We start from the raw sequence: 22,482 nt of genomic DNA, 5'->3' as shown, positions 1-22,482 counted from the left end.
CTGGGGGGTAGGGGAATGCAGTCTCACTCTGTCACCCAGGCTTCCTCCTGGGATCTTCTCCCTTCCTTCTGTGCTTCCAGCTCTTACTCATACTTTAATTTTCAGCTAAAATTATGCTTATTCTGGAAAGCCTTCCCTGAGGCCCAGCTGGTCAGGGGATTTCATCCTAGGCACCATACATTTCCTTTGCAGCAGTTTATTAAAATTAAGTGGTTATTTGAGTAATTATGTGTGTAAGAACTTCTCTTCCTTCAGATCATAAGCACCATGGGGGCGGGGATTGAGTCAGCCCCAAAAGCTAGCACAATGCCTGGCCTGCATGGGGAACTGTGTTGGATGAGCCAATAAATGAATGAATAAATGTAGGCTACATTTCACCAAGGAACTGGGTGAGTCCCCAGATATCAGGCAGTGTCAGGAGCCTCAGGACACCTGCCTCCTCTCCAAGGCTGGGACTAGGGTGAAGCAGGTGTGGCACTATCCTTGGGTGTAAAATTTAAGTAGGGGGAGCTATTAGGTTGATGCAAAAGTAGTTGTGGTTTTGCAATTACTTTTGCACCAACCGAATAGTTTTCCCCTCTTAAGTTTACTTTTGCCATTAAAAGTAATGGCAAAAACCACAATTACTTTTGCATCAACCTAATAAAAACTCAATAATTAAGATCAACGCTATTATTTATTTATACAATATTTTAAATTAATGCAACATTTAAAAAATCAAAATTTATGTTTATATATGATGAACAATAACGTAGGATTCCACCCTACACTTGTATGACACCTTGTTCATCTCACCCTAATCTCAGTCCTGAGCTGGATTCTATCTTTATTGAAAATGTTGATATATTGTTCATCATGTGCTGTTTTTTAAAAAAATTAACTTTGAGACCAGAAACTATAAAACTACTAGAAGAAAACATCAGGGAAATGCTTCAGGATATTGGTCTGGGAAAAGACTTTATGAATAAGACCTCAAAAGCACAGGCAACAAAAGCAAACAAACACACAGGATTATATTAAACTAACAAACGTCTGCAGAGTGAAGAAACAAGCAACAGAGTGAAAAGACAACCTAAAGAATGGGGGAAAATATTTGAAAACTATTCATCCACCAAGGGATTAATATCCAGAATATACAAGGAACACAAACATTTCAAAAGCAAAAAACCCAAACAATTGGATTAAAAAATGGGCACTTGCTCAGAACAGACATTTCTCCAGAGAAGATAGATAACCAACAAATACAGGAAGAAATGCCAACATCACTCATCACCAGGGATATGCAAATGACACCCACAATGAGATAACATCTCATCGCAGTTAGGACGGCAAATTATAAAAAGACAAAAAATAACAAATGCTGGCAAGGTTGCAGAGAAAAGGGAACTCTTATACACTGTTGGTGGGAATATAGGCTAGTACAGGAGTATGCAGAACTGTATGGCAGATCCTCAAAACACTGCAAATAGAATTACCACGAGATCCAGCAATTCCACCAGTGGGCACTTATCCAAAGGAAAGGAAATCAGGCCCGCCGCAGTGGCTCACGCCTGTAATCCTAGCACATTGGGAGGCCGAGGCAGGTGGATCATTTGAGGTCAGGGGTTCAAGACCAGCCTGACCAACACGGTGAAACCCTGTCTCTACTAAAAATACAAAAACTTAGCTGGGCGTGGTGGTTCGTGCCTGTAGTCCCAGCTACTTGCGAGGCTGAGGCAGGAGAATGGCTTGAACTTGGAAGGTGGAGGTTGCAGTGAGCCAAGATTGTGCTACTGCATTCCAGCCTGGACTGGAGTGAGACTCCGTGTCAAAAAAAAAAAAAAAAAAAAAAATGAAAGGACATTAACATGCCAAAGTGATATCTACATCCCTGTGTTTATTGAAGCACTATTCACAGTAGCCAAGATATGGGATCATATTTGATTGTCTAACAACGGATGAATGGATAAAGAAATGTGTGATATTTTATATATACTGTGCGATAAAAAGAAAATGTGTGATATGTTATATATACTGGCTACAGTCAATAATAACATAATTGTATGTTTCAAAATAACTTAAAGAGTGTAATTTGATTGTTTGTAACTCAAAGGATAAATGTTTGAGGGGATAAATACCCCATTCTCCATGATGTGCTTATTTCACGTTGCATGCCCATATCAAAACGTCTTATGTACTGCATAAATATATACATACATATATATATACACACCTACTATCCACCCATAAAAATTGAAAGTAATAATTAAAAAAAAAAACTCTGCCAGGTCTGGTGTGGATCAAGTTCAAAAGAAATTTGGAGTCATGAACTCCAAATTAATTCTCTCTCTCTCTCTCTCTCTGTCTCTCTCTCTCTCTCTGTATCCCTCTCTCTCTCCCTACACTGGAATACCATTCAGCCATAAAAAAGAATGAAACCATGTCACTAACAGCAACATAGATAGAACTGGAGGACATTATGTTAAGTGAAATGAACCAGGAACCGAAAGTTAAACACTGAATATTCTCACTTATAGGTAGAAGCTAAAAAAAAGTTGATCTCATGGAAGTCAAAAGTAGAACAGAGGATGCTGGAGGCTGGGAGGGGGAGGGAGAAGGGGAATGGGGAGTGATTTGTTAAAGGATACAAAATTACAGCTAGAAAGGAATAAGTTCTACTGTTCTACACCACTGTTGGATGACTATAGTTAACATTAATATACATTTTCAAATAGCTAGAAGAAAGGATAGTGAATGTTTCCAATACAAAGGATAAGCATTTGAGACAATGGGTGTATTAATTACATTGATCTGATCACTATACATTATATGTATTAAAACATCATTATATATCTCATGAATATATGCAATTATTAGACATCAATTAGAAAAATAAAATGAAACATTAATTTTGATTTAAAAAATATTGCATTCTTATATTTATCTTATTATTGAGTGTGTTAGCAACTCCCCTTGATTTTATTCAATCCCAGGTTTGGGTCTAGTGCCTCACGGTGGATGTCCTTTACTCTCAAAGGGCAAATGCTGTTTGTGTTGCTGGCCTGAGACCTTGCAGCAACTTCATGACTCCAAATTCCTTTTGAACTTGATCCATACCGGGTTCTGTAGAGTTTTAATTATTATTTTTAATTTTTGTGGGTACATAGCAGGTGCACGTACTTATGGGGTACATGAAATGTTTTGATACAGGCATGTAATGTGAAATAAGCACATCATGGAGAACGGGGTATCCATCCCCTCAAGCAGTTATCCTTTGAGTTACAAAGAATCCAATTACAGTTTATTTTAAAACATACAATTATGTTATTATTGACTATAGTCACCCTGTTGTGCTATCAAATAATAGGTTGTATTCATTCTTTCTATTTTTTTTTTGAGATGGGGTCTTGCTCTGTTGTCCAGGCTGGAGTGCAGTGGCACAACTTGGGCTCACTGCAACCTCCGCTTCCCAGGTTCAAGTGATTCTCCTGCCTCAGCATCCCAAGTAACTGGGATTATGGGCATGTGCCACCATGCCCAGGGAATTTTTGTATTTTTAGTAGAGATAGGGTTTTGCCATGTTGGCCAGGCTGGCCTTGAACTCTTGACCTCAGGTGATCCTTCTGCTTCGGCCTCCCAAAGTGCTGGAATTACAGGCATGAGCCACCATGCCTGGCCTCTATTTTTTTTTGTACCTCTTAACCATCCCCATCTTCCCCTCACCCCCTCCACTACCCCTTCCCAGCCTCTGGTAACCATCCTTCTACTCTTTATGCCCATGAGCTCTATTGTTTGGATTTTTAGATCCTACAAATAAGTAAGAACATGTGGTGTTTGTCTTCCTCTGCCTGCCTTATTTCACTTAACATAATGATCTCCAGTTCCATCCATGTTGCTGCAAATGACTGGATCTCATTCTTTTTTATGGCTGAATAGTACTTCATTGTGTATCTGTGCCACATTTGGTTTATCTATTCATCTGTTGATGGACATTTAAGTTGCTTCCTTAGTGTTGCAGGTATTGTAAACAGTGCTGCAACAAACACAAGGGTACAGATATCTCTTTTATACACTGATTTCCCTTCTTTTGGGTATATACCCAGCAGTGGGATTGCTGGATCAAATGGCAGCTCAAGTTTTAGTTTTCTGAGGATCTCCAAACTCTTCTCCATAGTGGTTGTACTAATTTACATTGCCACCAACAGTGTACAAGGGTTCCTTTTTCTCCACATCTTCACCAGCATTTGTTATTGCCTTCTTTTGGATAAGCCATTGTAACTGAGGTGAGATGCTATCTCATTGTGGTTTTGATTTGCATTTCAATTGAGAGAACTGTTTAAAACTCTATCTTGATCATCAGATCCTATAGAGTTTTAAACAGTTCTCTCAATTGAAAATGTGGGTCAGGTACAGTGGCTCATGCCTATAATGTCAGTACTTCGGGAGGCTGAGGTGGGAGGATCACTTGAGCCCAGGAGTCCAAGACCAGCCCGGACAATATGGCAAAACCCCGTCTCTACTAAAAATACAAAAATTAGCCAAGCATGGCGGTGTGTGGCTGTAACCCTGTAATCTCAGCTATTTGCAGGGGTTGAGGTGGGAGGATCACTTGAGCCCAGCAGGTCGAGGCTGCAATGAGTCATGTTTGTGCCACCGCACTCCAGCCTGGGCAACAGCAGCAGACCCTGTCTCAAAAAAAAAAAAGAAAAAGAAAAAGGAACAGGAAAAGAAAAACTGTGCTCACAACAAGACAGTATGGTGCTTCTGCTCTTTCAATGCTTAGGGCTGGAAGAAGGGCAGGTCCTTGTTAATGGCTTAGGAGTGAGATGGTTCAGAAAAGGTGGTGGTCCCCAGGTTGGTCAAAGAGGTCTTTTTGCTCCTTGAGGGAACTCACTCTGCCCAAGCCCGCAGTAAGGACAGGAACCAAGCCCCCCCTTTCCCCTTTTAGCTTCTGTCTGGACTAGAAAGAAAGCCGGGGGGATGGGGCTGGGCAAAGAGGGGCACTGGGCAAACCCGCTCACCCTCTCCCACCCCTTGCCGGTCCCTCTTACTTGGGGTGCCTGATGGGAACTTCCAACACCAGCTCTGGAGGAATCTGGAAGAGCTCAGGGTCATTGCCGTTGGCCTGAAGCAGGAGCGGCAGGACGTCGAAGCGGCCTCTCGGCGGTTTCCAGCCCTGCTGTATGCAAATCTGCAAGCAGACCCGGCCAGGTAATGCCACTGTACCCCACACCCTACAAACACGACTCTTATGTGGGAAGTGGGGGTGGGGTGGACAGAGATCCAAATGCAAGCCCCCAGGAGACAGTAATTGCGGGTTTTGCCATTACTTTCAATAGCAAAAACCACAATTACTTCTGCACTAACCTAGTAACTAGCATGAGTTCTCACAGGCCCACAGGACAGAGGGCAAACCCTTCCTCTGGCACTGAGCTTTGTTTTCCGGGTCTTCCCTGCCCACTGGAATTCCCAGAGGGCAAGGGCTGAACCTGACTAACAAGTGCATCTGCAGGCTGCCAGCTCCGTGTTTGTATTAATATTAGGTACTGTAAGATACAAAGAAAATCTGCTGAATTTGATGAAGGCAGATGTATTAGAATTACAGTATATAATGCATTTGTTAGAGCTGTCCAATAAAAATATAATGCAAGCCACCTAAGTAATTAAAACTTTCTAGTAGCCACATTAGAAAAAAAAAAGGTGAAAATAATTTTGATTTTATCTCTTTTTTTTGCTAGGCTTCTTCAAATCATGGGAGAAAATGATATTAATAATATACTCATCTTAAAGTTCAACAATGTCCTTGATATTAACACTAATTTATTAATAGTAAATTAAAATATGACTATCATATATTCTAATTATATATTCGACATTAAAATTAAATATGTAACATACTTATTCATCCAATATATCAAATACATTAAATATCAACATTAATTTATTAATAATAAATTATTAATATGAGTGTATTTAAATAATATATTTAACATTAAAAATAAAAATATGCTTATTAATCCAGTGAATCTATTAATTTGTTAACAAATATATTACCCTAATGTATCCATATTATTACTATTTCAACATTAAAAATGATCAATGGGCCAGGCGCGGTGGCTCACGCCTGTAATCCCAGCACTCTGGGAGGCCGAGGTGGGCGAATCATGAGGTCAGGATATCGAGAGCATCCTGGCCAACATGGTGAAACCCCGTTTCTACTAAAATACAAAAAATTAGCCGGGCGTGGTAGCGCGCATCTGTAGTCCCAGCTACTCAGGAGGCCGAGGCAGGGGAATTGCTTGAACTCAGAGTTGCAGTGAGCTGAGACTGCACCACTGCACTCCAGCCTGGCAACAGAGCGAGACTCCGTCTCAAAAAAAAAAAAAAACCAAGATCAATGAGTTATTTCTCTCTCTTTTTTGGACCCAGACTTCGAGATCCAGTGTATATTTTCTCTTATGGCACATCTCAACTAGGACGGCCACATTTCAAGTGATCAGTAGCCACATGTGTCCCTATTAGACAGGGCAGGGTTAGAGGGTTTCAAAAGGTAAAATTACATGGTTAGGTTTGGAATGATTCTTTGTGCTTAGTAAAAAGAGGAAGCACCAAATCATGCAACAGGAGAACATGTCCCGCTCAGCAAGGTTTCCAGAGATGGAATGAAAGGAAGAGGTTGGGGCGTTTATGTTCTGGTGACCACGAGGACAAGGTCAGCCAAGTACACAGTTAGCGCTCAGCCAAGTGGAGAAGGGAGTCTGAGCCTGGCTGCCTCTAAAATGGCACAGGTGCAGCTCCTGGTTGCCCTGGTTACAGTCCCCCCCTCATGAGAATAACATTTTCATAAGAAAAGCCACATGCAAATGAAGTCGGCAGCCAGGAGGGAGTGCAGCGGCCCTTAGCCTTGCCAGCTACATCTTCAAGGAGGTACCACCTGGGAGGGGCTTGAGCAAAGGACAACGGTGAAATTCAGCGGGGTATGAGTTGGGTGATAAAGGAAAGGTGGTAGCAGGCCTGTGTGCCTGAGATCATTCTAGACACGGGATGTGCTTGTGCTGTCATGTGGGCATGGTCTGTATAAGCTACCATGTCTTACCTGTGCTACCTGCCCGCGCTACCACCTGGAAGGAACTCTGGGCAGAGAGATGGTGGTAGTCACTTTCCTGGTGGCTTTTATGAATTGACTTGGGCTACCAGTAACTGTAGTGATGCTGGTGACAGACAAAGTCAAGCCTACTCAAAGGCTTGGGTGGCTCAAATTGTTGTATCAACAAATGAATGAATGAAATGAAACTGACATTATCTCGTAACTCAGAAAAGGTGGATGCCAGATATGGCTTCCATTTCTTGGCTCTTCCCTTCCTGGTGAGAGACAGGAGATTTGGACTGTAGTTCTAGCTTTTCTTCTCTACTCATTTAGCAGTCTTGAGTAACTCACTTGGCCTTGGTGAGACTCGGTCTACCCATCTGTGAAATGGGAGAACAGTTCCCATAAGGAGGGCTGAGTGAGGTAATGGCATGAAAGTGACCAGATGTCCAGCTGTAAAAGAATTAGAATGGGGAACAGCCTGATGGAGAAGCAGGTTTGGAGAAGACTAATCGACCCCGTTGGCGGCTCTCCCTGTGATGATAGTATTAAGCCCGAAAACGTCTGCGGGTAAAAGTCTGGGGACATAAGAGCCCATGTTAGGGCAGGGTAGGGGGCGGCAACACTCGCACCTCTGTGAACTGCACGTTGGCCGGGTCCCCCAGGGTGGAGCCGTCAGGCTGCTTGTAGCCAGCGTAGCGGATAAGCTGGGAGTTCCAGACTCGGAAGTCGTGCTTGCCGTCTGTCCTCTGGGGGAATATGGTGATGGCAGACCTGTGGTGGAGAGAGGGGAACATCCGGCATCAGGGCGGGACTTGCGCTATGGGAACATACTAAACATGGCGCCACCCAGGGCGACAGCTGCTTGAGGCTCAGAGTGGATTACCTCCGTGCCAAGGTCCCCAGGGCCAATGGAGCAGCGGTCGGAAGGGAGGGGCCGGGCTCTGTCCCTTCACCGGAACTATGGTGTGAGGAAAACGGTGGAGGGGGTGGGTGGCCCCATGCTACCATGCTGAAGGAAAGAATCTCTTTCTAGCTGGAGACTTAAATAATATTGACTTGAGCCAGTCTTCCAAAGAGTTCTTTTGCAGCCAGTCATTTCCATGGAAACAGCAGACCTTGTTTCCCTTTAAGAATGCACTATGCGCCGGGCACCATGGCTCATGCCTATAATCCCAGCACTTTGGGAGGCCGAGGCGGGTGGATCAGGAGGTCAGGTGTTTGAGACCAGCCTGGCCAACATAGTGAAACCCTGTCTCTACAAAAATACAAAAAGTTAGCTGGGTGTGGTGGCACACACCTGTAATCCCAGCTACTTAGGAGGCTGAGGCAGGAGAATCGCTTGAACCTGGGAGGCAGAGGTTTCAGTAAGCCAAGATCACACCACTGCACTCCAGCCTGGGTGACAGAGTGAGACTCCATCTCAAAAAATAAAATAAAAATAAAAATAAAAAAAGAATGCACTACAGGCCAGGCATGGTGGCTCATGCCTATAATCCCAGCACTTTGGGAGGCCAAGGCAGGTGGATCACGAGGACAAGAGATGGAGACCATACTGGCACACATGGTGAAACCCTGTCTCTACTAAAAATACAAAATTAGCTGGCCGTGGTGTCAGGCGCCTGTAGTCCCAGCTACTCGGAGGCTGAGGAGAATCGCTTGAACCCAGGAGGTAGAGGTTGCAGTGAGCCGGGATCACACCACTGCACTCTAGCCTGGCAACAGAGTGAGACTCCATCTCAAAAAAAGGAAGAAAGAAAAAAAAAAAAAAAGAATGCACTACAGAATACCGATTCCAGTCTTCTCCCAGCCATCATTAATTCTCATCCACTTTGCCCACCTCCCTTACCAAACCAAAGTTTACAGACTTATGATTAAAAAGCAATCAGCTTGCATTTGTATTCACATATATTTATTTAAAAGAAAACTGCAGGTCACCAGCCACTGGCTTCGCCTGCCTAAATAGGCAACAGTGAAGGCTGTATTCTTTTATTAATTGTGGAAAGATGTTGTCTGCTGTGAAGGTCCTATCTGGAGCCCTGGTCTCTCTGTTAAAAGGGAGATCAGCAAGTATTAGGTGTTAACAATGTCTTAGTACCAAACTGAGCCTTTCTCCTCGACATCATCATCAGGATTGGAAAAAAAAAAAAAGGAAAGGAAAATAACTTTTTCACTATGTAGTTCAATGTCATCTCACAGCAGGAGCTCTTGCCAGCTGGACTCGTTGGTCCCCCATCCCAGGCTATGGAAACACAGTCCTGGCTTCTTGGGTCAACACAAAGATGGCATCTCGGGTCCAACTCGCTGCTTATAGATCTTCTCACATATACATTTCTGTCCAGAACTGTGTCCCTGCTGATCCCCTTGGCTGGAATCCCCCTCTTCCATTTTACGTCCAAGTTCAAGACCTGACTCAAATCTGCTTCCTCCATACAGCAACCCCTGTCTCATCTAGTTTCACAGGGCCTTCTTTCTGAGCACGGTTTTTAGGTCTTACTCTCTACACAAGACCATGTAGCATGTAATTCTGCTGGGGTGATGCATCGCAGCTGAGGGTGAGTCTAGAATCCAGGCTGAAGGCCAAAATCACATAGGGTCAAAGATGCTCTTAAAGATCTCTTAACAGAGGCACCATCTTGGAGATAAACACAGAGTGAGTCAAACAGCTTTCCCTCCAGCACTGAAACACATTGCTGTTTCTCTGGTTGAACATCCGATAAAGGGTGTTTGTGTAATGTATATATTTTAAAAGTGTGTTTAGAAACACCAGAATCACACACAGTGAGTGGGGTGTGATGCCTACTCTATGTGCAGAAACTGAGACCAACAGAGGAACCAGAACACACATCTATGCCTCTACTCTCCTGCTTCCCTGAGCACAGGGTAAACCTGCATCTCTCCCTCTCTTCTTCTCTCTGCTGTCCTTCCCCTCTTATGCATAGATTATTCCTATAACATGATATAACATTATATATGTATATATAATATATTTATATATTTTTGAGACGGCCTCACTCTGTCACCCAGGCTGGAGTGCAGTGGTGCAACCTCGGCTCACTGCAACCTCCACCTCTTGGGTTCAAGCAATCCTCCCACCTGAGCCTCCCAAGTAGCTGGGACTACAGGTACACTCCAGCACGTCCTACTAATTTTTTGCATTTTCTGTAGAGATGGGGTTTCACCATATTGCCCAGGCTGGTCTCAAACTCTTGAGCTCAAGTGATCCATTCACCTTGGCCTCCCACCTTGCTGGGATTTCGGGCGTGAGCCACAGCGCCTGGCTGCATGGTATACATTCTTATACAGTTCTCATCGCTTTCAGACATGAGGGTTAAAAATTATAAAAAGAGAAAGAATCTGCTGAATGTTTTCTTTAATAGAAGATCTCGCAAAGACCCCCTAATACAGCAGTGAAAAAAATGGAGGTGCACTGCTGGGACTGGGGTGACCCATGCTCAGAGCCTGCTCAGAGCCCCATTTGAAAACTACCAGAAGAGACTAGGCATGGTGGCTCACACCTGTGATCCCAGCACTTTGGGAGGCCGAGGCAGGTAGATCAGCTGAGGTCAGGAGTTTGAAACCAGCCTGGCCAACATGGTGAAACCCTGTCTCTACTAAAAATACAATAATTAGCTGGGCATGGTGGTGCGTACCTGTAATCCCAGATACTCGGGAGGCTGAGGCAGGAAAATTGTTTGAACCTGGGAGGTGGAGGTTGCAGTGAGCCAAGATCGTGCCACTGTACTCCAACCTGGGTGACAGGGCAAGACTCTGTCTCAAAAAAAAAAAAAAAGGAAATCCACCAGAAGAGCCCATAAACTCTTTGAGGGCCTAACCTTGACCAGGTCCGGATACACAGGAGGGTTCTTTAATATTCTTTAAGGGGTGAGGTCTCTTGGAAAAGAGTTGTCTTGGGAAAGAGACCTAAATACCAATTCCTCATGCAGGCCCAGGCTTAGATTACAGGCCCTTTTCTTACTGGTAGACTCAGAAAATTGGCAAACACCATTTCCTTCTTACGGAAGAGAGGAGACACATCTAAGAAAACTCGTATTTCATGCAGAGAAGCCACTTTTGGATGAACTCAGTGAAGCCCGGGGGCTTGTGGGAATATCTCTGCAGTGATCCTGTGTGGCTCCAAGATGGGACTGGTGCTCAGTGGCTGGGAACAGATGCCGTGGCAGCAGTGAGCGAGCAGAGTCAACAAGTGTAGCCGGCTGTCTGTGGGGCCCCAGCTGTTTACTTCCACCTGTCCCTCTCCCAGCTGAGACTTGCCAGTGTGGCCGCCACCAGCCACATGGATGTCTGCCTGCCTCGGCCTGCTCCCTGTGGCTTTGTTCTTTGTATTGGTGAAGAGGAGTCCGAGGCATGGCTTGGCTGGGTGGAACCTGAAGGGGCAGTTCCCATTGTATCAGCAAGAGAAATTGCCTTTTAAACCAAGGGAGATTTGGTTTGGTTTGTCTCCAGGCAACAGAGCAAGACACAGTAAAAGCAGGTCACCGCCAGCAATAGGATTTTCTGATTCCCGGGAATCTCAACTATTTGTTCCCGTCCTCTCCAGGAAGGATACTGAACTGTGGGTTGAACGTGATGTTTGCTGCTGTAGTTTTGCAAACCACACAGGAATCCACTTGCCCCAGAAAAGAAGGAACATGGGATGGTGTATGGAATAAAGATGCCGGGGCCGGGCACGGTGGCTCATGCCTGTAATCCCAGCATTTTGGGAGGCCGAGGCGGGTGGAGCACTTGAGGTCAGGAGTTTGAGACCAGCATGGTCAACATCATGAAAGCCCGTCTCTACTAAAAATAAAAAAATTAGCCAGGTGTGGTGGTGGGTGCTTGTGGTCCCAGCTACTTGGTAGGCTGAGGCAGGAGAATCGCTTGAACCTGGGAGGCAGAGGTTGCAGTGAGCCAAGATCATGCCACTGTACTCCAGCTTGGGCGACAGAGCAAGACTCTGTCGCAAAAAAAAAAAAAAAAAAAAAAAGATGCCAGGACACCTCTCCCAGCTTGGCCCGTGTCCCTGAGATGAGGAGCATTTCCCTGGCAGGTGAGCTGACTCCAGAGTCAAAGTATAATGCTGTGGGGACTTTTGACCCCCTGCTCCCCAGTGCCCAGCTGGTCAGCTCACCTGAGGTTCCCTTTGTTGGTGGCATACTTGACGTGGTTACAGATGTAGTTGAACATCCCATGGGCCGTGGTGCAGTCGCGGGCATCGAATACCTGGAAGAGGCGCAGGGGGGAACTGATTGCCTCTTCTTTCCTTCCCCAGCTCCCCCAGTGCAATCTTCCCATTTTAGAAGAACCCAGATCCCACTCCAGCTGCTGCTCCATTGGTAAAGTGGGCACCTCATTACTGAGTCCCAGGCTGCATTTTATATTTTCTCTTTTCTATCCTAATAACCAAGGCCAATTTGATCAGAAAAAAAAAAAAAAACCCCTAAAAGTAGGCATGGCATGTAAGTGAATGTGGGAAAGGAATGGTAAATGAAGGAGGGGGTTTAGATGGGCTGGTTACATTTCCTGTTAGGTTACTAGGGATTAGGGATTAAAAAACAGAACAAAAATCAAACAAAACCCCCCGATCTTGATAACAAATCTACTTCCAACTTTAAACTATTTCCTAAAATAAAATAATAACCAAGGGACACAGAAACTAATGCCTTCAGGGAGTAGGCAGATAAATAAGCTAAGTAGGTGCAAGACAAAAGGGAGTGGTGAGGTCTGTGGTCAACTGAAAAGTATAAGCCCTCCCTTCCAAGAGATATGCAAGTTCATTTTTGCAAAAGCACTGCGTTGGCTAAATAAGACATGATTATCATCTAGAACTGGCTGTGATCTTGGAATGTGGGACCCCGTGACCATCATCTGATAGGTCACCATGGCCACCAGGTACCCTTGGTAGAAGCTTATCCTTTTTAAAGCTCCATCCACTCCCCTTCCCCTCTTCCCTCATTTAAGGGCTCTTCAAGGTATCTGACTTCACCACCTACCTGCAGCTTGGACCACTGGATCCTGCCCACACAGCGCGAGGCATTCCGCCAGGCGTGCTTGGCCCCATAGATGAGCTCTGTGTCCTTGAGCTGGTAGGTGCTAGTGGTTTCGATCTCTTTGTTCACCTCTTCCAGCCTTTCCATGTGGGCTTTGGAGCCAAATCTGAGTGAAGAGGAAGGGACATGGGAACATCACCCCCTCTTCTGAATTAGAAGTTGGTGGAAGGGGAGAGCTATTCCAAGAGGCTGGAAGCTACAAAAAATTCCAAGTTGATTTCTGGATAAAACAGTTTGATTTCTGGATGCAAGATAAAGCAGACACTGTAAACTCAAATGTCCACAAAGGCTGAACATTGTACATATAACTCAACCAGTTGAGTGGGGACTGTGGCAAACAAGTGAGCCAGACCTTGTCCAAAGGGGGCAGCCACGACTCCACTCCTCTCAGTTGTCACCTGACAGGAGTGGGGGCCCAGGACTGCTAAATCTTTCCAGAGAAACTGGAAATCTGAGTTTTAAAGGGAACTCTTATAATTTTTAAATGTTGGCAATGAATTCAATTTTAGAAAGTTAGAAAAAATTTTGGTTTATGAAATGGTATACAGGATAATATAATAAACTCCCATGTCCCAAGCCTAAAAAATACTATAATAGTTTCTTGGGGAATACTTCCCCACTGTAGCCCATTCTGTCCCCAGAAGTGACTGTTATCTTGAACCTGGCATTTACCATTATCATGCACTTGTTTATATCTTTGCCACATGTATATCTATCCTTCAACCATGTACAATGTCATTTTGCATGTTTAAAGCATTCATATAGGCATATAGGCCGGGTATGGTGGCTCACACCTGTAATCCCAGCACTTTGGGAGGCCGACGAGGGTGGATCACTTGAGGCTAGGAATTTGAGACCAGCATGGCCAACATGGCAAAACTCTGTCTCTACAAAAAATACAAAAATTAGCTGGGTGTGGTGGCGTATGCCTGTAATCCCAGGTACTCAGGAGGCTGAGGCAGAGAATCGCTTGAGTCTGGGAGGCAGAGGTTGCAGTGAGCCAAGATCATGCCACTGCACTCCAGCCTGGGTGACAGAGCAAGACTCTGTCTCAAAAAAATAAATCAATAAAAAAATTCATATAAATGGTGCTATACTAGATGTACCCTTTTACAATTTATCCTTTCTTTGGCTCAAAGTTAGCTATGAACATGAACTTCAATTCCACTAACATGCAGAGTGCTAATCCCTTTGATTTTTACGGTTGTATATTATCCCATCACTGGAATATACCATAACTTACCCATTCTCCTGTTGATGGTGTTTATGTGGTTTCTTTCTTTTTTTTTGAGATGGAATCTCGCTCTGTTCGCCCAGGCTGGAGTGCAGTGGTGTGATCTTGGCTCACTACAACCTCCACCTCCCGGATTCAGGCAATTCTCATGCCTCAGCATCCCAAGTAGCTAGGATTATAGGTGTGCACCACCATGCCCTGCTAATTTTTGTATTTTTAGTAGAGGTAACTTTTCACCACTTTGGCCAGGCTGGTCTTGAATTCTTGGGCTCAAGCAATCTGCCCGCCTCGGTCTCCCAAAGTGCTGGGATTACAGGCGTGAGCCACTGCACCTGGTCTCTTGTTAGTTCTTTAATTTAATTTTTTCCTGCTATAAACAATGTTTCAGTGAACATTCTTACTGATGGTTTCTTGTGAACAGGTGTGAGAATTTCTTTAGGGTATGTATCTAGGCATGGAATTGCTTGAAATCTTTCAAATTATAAGCAACCCTTTGCAGGTGAAACAAAGGCACTTCTGGGGAACAGATGTCACCTGTGGGCAGCCAGTTTTAAGCCTCTGTGTATGGCAGAGGCCTTGTGCTTTGGCCTTGGTTTGCAAAGATGGGGCTGACATCTTTGTCTCCAGCATGCGATAACTTACCTCAGGCTCCCCAGAATTGACACACACTTGCCTTTTAATTGATGAATAGTATTGATCAATAAACTCTTTGGCGAGAGGGAAGAGCTGTTCTTTTGTGCGGACGTCTTCAGGCCTCCTTGTATGCTGAGAAGGATGCATGATGGAGCCCATGCAGATGTACTCAGTGCATCCCGTTTCCTGGATGATCAAGAGATTTGGGCTATTGCTTGGTTTTACCCAAGAGTGGCAGGTGTTAGGCTGTGGGCTTGGATCTCATACTCATGGTTGAGTTTATCTGGCCCTTAATTCCCAGAGGCAGTTTCTCAAGTACCAGCTTCAAATCCTTGCTGGATATGGTCATAGCCATGTTAAGGAATAATAAGTAGCATTTTAAGGTTCCTAAAGTATTTGCTCCATTCATCTTGGGAACAGAAGCTTTTTGGCTAGGAATCAGAATCATTGGTACTAAAATCGGAAATATTTTTAGATTTTGCATGATGATCAAGGAGGAACTAATAGAGTGGCTACAGTAACTCATTTGAATGCATCTATGATAGACTGATTGCAAAACAGGACCCTAATTTTTCCCCTCCCTGTATTCACACCCTTTGTGATGTGGCTTTACAGCAATCCTCCATGAAGAAGTGGAGCCTATCCCTTAACCCCTTGACTCTGGGCTGGTTTTGACCCTTAGGATGTGGCAGAAATGACCCCTTGACAACTCTGAGTCTAGGCCTCAAGAGTTCTTGCATGTTTCTGCTCATTCTCTTAGAACCCTGCGACTACATGTGAACCAGCCCAAGCTAGCTTGCTGGAAGAGGAGAAACCCCATGGAACAGGGCTGAGTTATCTCAGCCAGGACCATCCTAGACCACCTTGACCTTAGTTGACCCCTCAGATGTAACTACAGATGCATGAGAAAGCCTCACCAAAATCAACAGAGTCTGGACCAGATCATTGATCTACCCAGCCAATCCGTAGAATTTTGAAAAATAATACGTAGTTTTAATAGTTGTTTTCAGCCACTAAGTTTCAGGGAAATTTGTTACATTGTAATAGCTTGCAGATACCATTCCTCCAAGAGGCCCAGGTTCAACAAAAATTTAAAGCAATATAGTGGTTTGTTGACTATTAAAAATATGAAATAAAAATATTGAGGACACACTGTGAAATCAAGGAAGGGCTTGTTTAATACTCCACCAGTGGTCAGACTGTGAGAGACAGAGATGGTATTCACAAGCAGCAACTCTCCTTAGATTCTTTTGTGTACTGGGTTCGCAAATAAAAAGCATTTACATAAGAGAGTGAGAATCCACCAGTGGTTCTCAAACAGGGGTGAATTTCTTGCCCAGGGAATGTTAGGTAATGTCTTGGAGACTGTAAGAGTTGAAGAAGGTAGAAAGAAACAGGAAAAGTGGCTTAACAATCAGAGACAGGTTTATTTTAAAGAATAAACCTGAGAGGGGCTTCTGGCCAAGTTAGGTTAGGAGCACTCTTTATTTTTTTTTCTTTAAGTTCTGGGATACACGTGCAGAATGTGCAGGTTTGTTACATAGGTATACCTATGCCATGGTGGGCACCTATCAACCCATCATCTAGGTTTTAAGCCCCGCATGCATTAGGTGTTTGTCCTAATGAGGAGCATTCTTTTTTACAGGCTAAGAGTATTTAAGGGTTTAGGGTGGTAGAGCTTATCACAAGCTTGGAATGCTTCTGTGTCTCTTTGTCTTGCTTATCTGGGAGGGAGAGTTTTTGTGTCTATTCCCATACATTTTCCTGCAGCTGCAGGCATACCCCGCAAGTCTGCTTTTAGCTTCCCTATCTTAGTGCATCTAAAGGGAAAGGAATATGCTTATTAAGGCCCACTGTTTCACTGGAGCCCATTGTATGAGTGTGAAGTTTGGTGGTTACCCAAGAGACTTTCCCCCCTCCCTGTGTGCCTGAGCTGTCTTATCTGTGTTTTACTATCTGCTTTTTCTGCTTGTTGTTAGAAGGGAGGTGATTTCCTTGAAATACATGAGGTTAGAAAGGGAGCTGGAACTTAAAATGGCAGTGTTTGCCCAAGATGGCAGTGCTCCTGCTCTGTCAGAGACATTTTTGGTTGTCACAACCTGGAAGGAGGCATACTGACATCTAGGGGGTATGGGTCAGGGGTGGTGCTCAACACCCTACAACAGAGGACAGCCCCCACAACAAAGACTTATCCGACTCCAAATGTGGATAGTGATGAAGCTGCCACCCTCTCATCTACACCCTGCTGGGATACTTACCAATGTGCTCTTAAGGTGGAGGGTGTCGGTGAGAACCACGTCAGTCTCCCAGTTCTTGACCTTGAGGAAGCGTGGACACTTGGAGGGGCTGCCATTCTTTGTGGGGGACTGTTTTCCTGAGGCAGGGGGCTGCAGGAGAGAATGAAGGTGGAAGATGAGGCAGGGCCTTGAGTGGACTGTAACATTGTCTCCACAGAGGCTGGGAGAGCCATTGTTCTTCCTGGGATCTGCCTTGAGTCACCAACTGTCTACATCCAGATTAAGATCCTGCCCTCCCTGGTTGACATGTACAAGGTTCCTGGGAAAGAAACACCATGGAAAAGCCTCTAGGGTTCTGCTCTGGGGAGAGGGGTCAGGAACTCAAAGGTGGTCTCTCTGGTTCAACTGGTCTGACACACTGAGGAAGGACTCAATGAATATTTGTTGAATGAATCCATGACTGAAAGGACACCATCAGCCTCTTTGAATGATAATAGCCCCCAGCACCGAGGAATCAAATCTAAAGCTGGGCCGATTTACTTGGATTTCTAGGCCTTTCTGTGACAGTCCAAACTCACCATTTCTGGCGAGTACTGAGAAAACAGAAAGATCTAAATTGAAAAATTTTGGGCCAGGCACAGTGGCTCACACCTGTAATCCCAGCACTCTGGGAGCCCGAGGCGGGCGGATCACTTGAGATCAGAAGTTCGAGATCAGCCTGGCCAACTTGGTGAAACCTCGTCTCTATTAAAAAATATAAAAATTAGCCGGGTGTGGTAGTGCACACCTGTAACCTCAGCTACTCGGGAGGCTGAGGCAGGAGAATCGCTTGAACCCGAGAGGCAGAGGCTACAGTGAGCCAAGATCACACCACTGCACTCCAGCCTGGGAGACAGAACGAGACTCCATCTCAGAAAAATAATAATGAAATAAAATAAAATAAAATAAAATAAATTGAGAAAATTTGAAGCAAAGAATATTGTCCCCAAATTTCTGGTTTCTGACTTTTAAAACTTCCAGGCTTGTTCCTGCCTCAGGGCCTTTGCACTTACCATCCCCTCTGTTTTGAATACCTACATGGAAAGAAACCACGGAAGAGCCTCTTTATGGGGACCGTTAGTCCCCCATTTGTCTTCACTCTGCAAATGATTTGGCCAGTAGGTGAGGGGGGATAAGTCTCAGGCTGACCAGTGTTGGCCCATTCATTTTAGACCTCACTGATAAGGATTACATCTGTCTTTTTTTTTTTTTTTTGAGCCAGGGTCTTGCTCTGTCACATAGGCTGGAGTGCAGTGGTGCAATCATAGCTCACTGTAGCCTTGACCTCCTAGGCTCAAGAGATCCTTCCACCTCACCCTCCAAGTAGCTGGGACTACAGGTACGTGCCACCACGCCCAGCTAATTTTTTATATTTTTTGTAGAGACAGAGGTCTCACTATGTTGCCCAGGCTGGTCTTGAACTCCTAGACTCAAGTAATCCTCCTGCCTCAGCCTCCCAAAGTGTTGGGATTACAGGTGTGAGCCATCGTGCCTGGCCTAGGATCACATCTGTCTTGGATGCTCCTGGGTTATTGTCTACCTGCCTGGGCACAGGCACACACATGCATCAGGCAAGCATTGGTCACTTAGTAACTCTAAGGGAGGGGCAGCAGGTGCACCCTGATGCGAAAGCCAAGCAAGATCAGGGAGAAGATGAGCCAATGTTAAGTGACACTCATGCAAAGAGTACATCAGTGCACAGTGACCTTGAGGCAGGGCATTCATACATTCAACTAGTATTTATTGAGCACCTATTATAATACATGCTCCATAAATACACTGGGGATTCAGCAGTGAAGAATACAGACAGGGACCTTGCCCTCTGGTGTGTTATGTGGTAGAGGTGGAGATAAACAGTAAGTAAACTAATATAGGGTCAGTATAATTCCAGGTGATGATAATAATAGAAAATGGGGAGGTGACTGTAACTAAGTAGAGGGGAGAAGGGCAAGTGCAAAGAAACTGATGTGGGAATGAGCTTGTTAAGTTCAAAGGACCAGCAAGGAGGTTGAGTGTGGCTGGAGTGTATGCATGAGGGCAAGTGTAAGGAGATAAAATCAGAAAGGAGGCAGGGCACTCATCTCACTGGTCTGGAGGAGCTCAGGCTGGTGAGGGTAGCTGTGAATTATGATCAAATGGGCTGGATCAAAGTCCAGGATAGAAGTCACAGAGAACTGCGAAGGACTAATACTGAAAACTAACATTAAATGAGCACTTATTATGTGCCAAGCAACAACCTTATTATCTCCATTTTACAGATTAGGAAACTGAGGCACAGAGAGGTTAAGTTGCCCAAGATCGTAGAGCTAATAAGCTGAAGAAAGGAGTCCAATCCAGGCAGTCTGGCTCCCAAACCATGCCCTTAACAGCTTGACTATCCTGCCTCCTGGCCATTAGGAATAATTCACTCATTTAACATATGTTTATTGAGTAGTTCCTATGTGCCAGGTGAGGCAGCAGAGACCAAGACTACAGTGACAAACTAGATGGATGTGATCTCTGCTCCCATGGAGTCACAGTCCTGTAGGGGGTGATGAAAACTGAATGAGCCATTGCAATCGATTGAGCACAATGGATGCCATTACATGGGACCTTGGCAGCACAGGGGAGGTGGGAGCACAGAGAAGACACATCTAACTTCTAGGTCAAGACCAGAAGATGAGTACGTGCCAGCCAGGCAAAGAAGAGGAAGCAAGGTCTTACAGGCAGAGAGAACAGATCATGCAAAGGTCTTGAGTTAAGAGAACTATCATGGCCACCTTTGCAGCCAGTGGAATAAGAGTTCTGTGTTAAAGCATTCATGGCGCCATGTTGGAGCCTGGGGAACAGGAGGTGGGAGAAGAGCGTGCCACTGTTAAAGATTGCTCCGGAAGAGTGCGGGCTGTGGCAGCACAGGGAACACATGGAAGGTGCTAGGATTCATAAGCTTCCACGTCTCCCCGCCCTGGCCAGATCTGGTCCTCCTCAGTGCTGGGCGCTACCAACCATCTGTGCAGGACAAGCCACAGGTGGGAGCTATCTTAGTCATCAGCCTCTTCTCTATCTCCCACACCCAACTCATCACTGATGCTCCCCCATTTTAGCTTTTTAACTAGCTCTAGAATCCATTCACTCCTCTCCCCTTCCGCTGGCCAGCACTCTGACCAAGTCATCTCTTACTTGGATGATCACAAACACCCCCTAAATGTTAGCCATTACTTATTATTATAAATATTATTATTATGTGACTACCGGCCCAATTTACAGTATTAGAAGTATAAGTATTACTTGTAGTACTGCAATACATCTGCAAGTATTACTACTTGTATTACTTGTATATTATTACTTGTATTATTATTACTACTTGTATTATTACTTGTATTACTATTATTACTTGTATTATTATTACTTATATTATTACTTGTATTACTGTTGTTATTACTTCTGCAAGTATTACTACTACACTACCACACTGGGAGCATGATAAAGGTTTGGATGGGTTCTTTCCTTTGTTCCTCATTTATACTTTCTAGCCTAAGTTATTGTGCCCATGTTTCCCTAGGAAGTTGCATACAAACAACCCCACTTTGTTCGAAGGCCTGGCCAGGCACCCTAAACACTTCTTTAGGATCCTGTCTCCCCTCCTGTGTCTTCCAGGAGGAGTCTTGGAGGTGATGAAAGTCACATCTGGGCATGGCTTGTAGTAAACACATCCCTCTGATTGTGCCAACAACCTGTATCATTGAGAAAAAAATAAACAATCCTACCTTGCCCACAGGAAGGCACCCCAGCCATTCTCCCTACATACCCAGTTTCACTCAGCCACTTTAGAAACCCTCTCGGCCACCCATGTGAACACTGTAGAGGCTGAGGAGCAGCTAAAATCCCAGGGTGGGGATGACAGATGTGGTGGTGACATCGGGTCTGGGCCCAGGACTCAGAAGGAGGGGTCCAGGCATGAGGAGGAGGAGCAGGGTGTGGCCTGTGGGCAGCAGCCGACAGTCTTCATCGCCAAGGAGGGGGAGGAGCAAGATAATAGGACTAATAAAAGAGGCCATCTGCGGAGGTCCCAGATGTGCGAGGGGTGGTCGTTAAGAGTCAAGTAATTGGCTGCCCAAGTGCGAGCCGTGCCACCCTCCGCCCTGGGTTTCACTGGATTGCACACTTGAAACCAGGCATTAGGAGGCTTCTGGCAGGGCTGTTGTACTTGGCGCTTTGATGTTTTAATTAGCCAGCAGCAATATTAGATGACTCATGAGGGGAGAAACGGGGAGATTAATATAGCAGTCAGGGGCCCTGCATGCAGGATGCAAATGACTTTTCTGAGTGGGCACCAAAGTTCTCCTGGTCAAAATGCAGATTAGCAGCACTTGTGAGTTATTATGCTGGGCACAGGGCACAAGTGGGCTTTGGGCTGTGGCTACATACACCCTTTTCTGGCTTTATGTCTGCAGTGGGGACAATGGAAGCTTTTAGGTGGGAGGAGATATTGGCTCTCTCTTTGTGGACCCCTGGGACAACTGCCCCTGAGTGTGCAAAGGAGGCCATGAGCTCATGGGCATTTTCATAGCCTTGTCAACACCTCTTTGCCTAGGAAGCTTGCAGAGGCCCTGAAGGAATGAAAGGAAATGGTCCTGCAGCCAGGCTCAAAACGAGGCAGGGAGGTGCAGTCATGTCAGCCTGGGCTCTGGAGCTGAGAACGCCACTTCCAAGGACTGCTGAAGCTCTGATTCCTTTTCCCCTCTCTCCTTTTCTCCCTTCTTTCTCCCCTTCAACAAGTGCATATTGAGCACCTACTATATTTTGGGGACTAGTATTCTAGGACTCAGCAGCCACTGAATGACTCTCATCCCACAACTGGGAAAAGCATCTTACAGCTGCTTCTTCTAAAGCAGAGATCTGCAGACGGCGTGGCCCACTGTCTGTTTTCATACAGCTCCTGAGCTAAGAAGGATTTTTTCCATTTTTGGATTATTGAATGCAAAAATCAAAAGGAGAATATTTTGTGACACATGAAAGTTATATGATGTTCATATGTTAGTATCCATAAATAAAATTTCATTGGGGCTCATTTGTGTCCATATAGCATGTGGCAGCTTTGACATGACAATGTCAGAGCTGGCTAGTAGTTTTGATAGAGTTCAAGGCCGTGTGGCCCACAAAGCCAAAAATATTTATCTTGTCCTTTAGATAAAAGGTTTGTAGACGCCTGATGTAAAGGGTTGAATTCCAGCGGCTGACCCC

General features: G+C 45.0%; 1 protein-coding gene across 3 annotated transcripts in view; it reads right to left on the bottom strand.

The window, feature by feature from the left end:
• Positions 1 to 22,482, bottom strand: part of NOS1 (nitric oxide synthase 1) — a 151,094-nt gene that overhangs the window by 63,989 nt on the left and 64,623 nt on the right. For all 3 annotated transcript variants that reach the window (XM_032168570.2, XM_058424857.1, XM_032168571.2), the window contains exons 4-9: positions 17,242 to 17,370; positions 15,024 to 15,169; positions 13,060 to 13,222; positions 12,198 to 12,289; positions 7,699 to 7,840; positions 5,031 to 5,170 (exon numbers count right to left, since the gene is read on the bottom strand). In XM_032168570.2, coding sequence (XP_032024461.1) covers positions 5,031 to 5,170; positions 7,699 to 7,840; positions 12,198 to 12,289; positions 13,060 to 13,222; positions 15,024 to 15,169; positions 17,242 to 17,370 — 812 coding nt within the window. The remainder of the gene's footprint in view (positions 1 to 5,030; positions 5,171 to 7,698; positions 7,841 to 12,197; positions 12,290 to 13,059; positions 13,223 to 15,023; positions 15,170 to 17,241; positions 17,371 to 22,482) is intronic.

This window comes from Hylobates moloch, unplaced genomic scaffold, assembly GCF_009828535.3.
Source record: "Hylobates moloch isolate HMO894 unplaced genomic scaffold, HMol_V3 SCAFFOLD_12, whole genome shotgun sequence".
Lineage (NCBI taxonomy): Eukaryota > Metazoa > Chordata > Mammalia > Primates > Hylobatidae > Hylobates > Hylobates moloch.
Note: the sequence above shows the minus strand (reverse complement) of the source record. Positions and strands in the feature narration are given on the sequence as shown.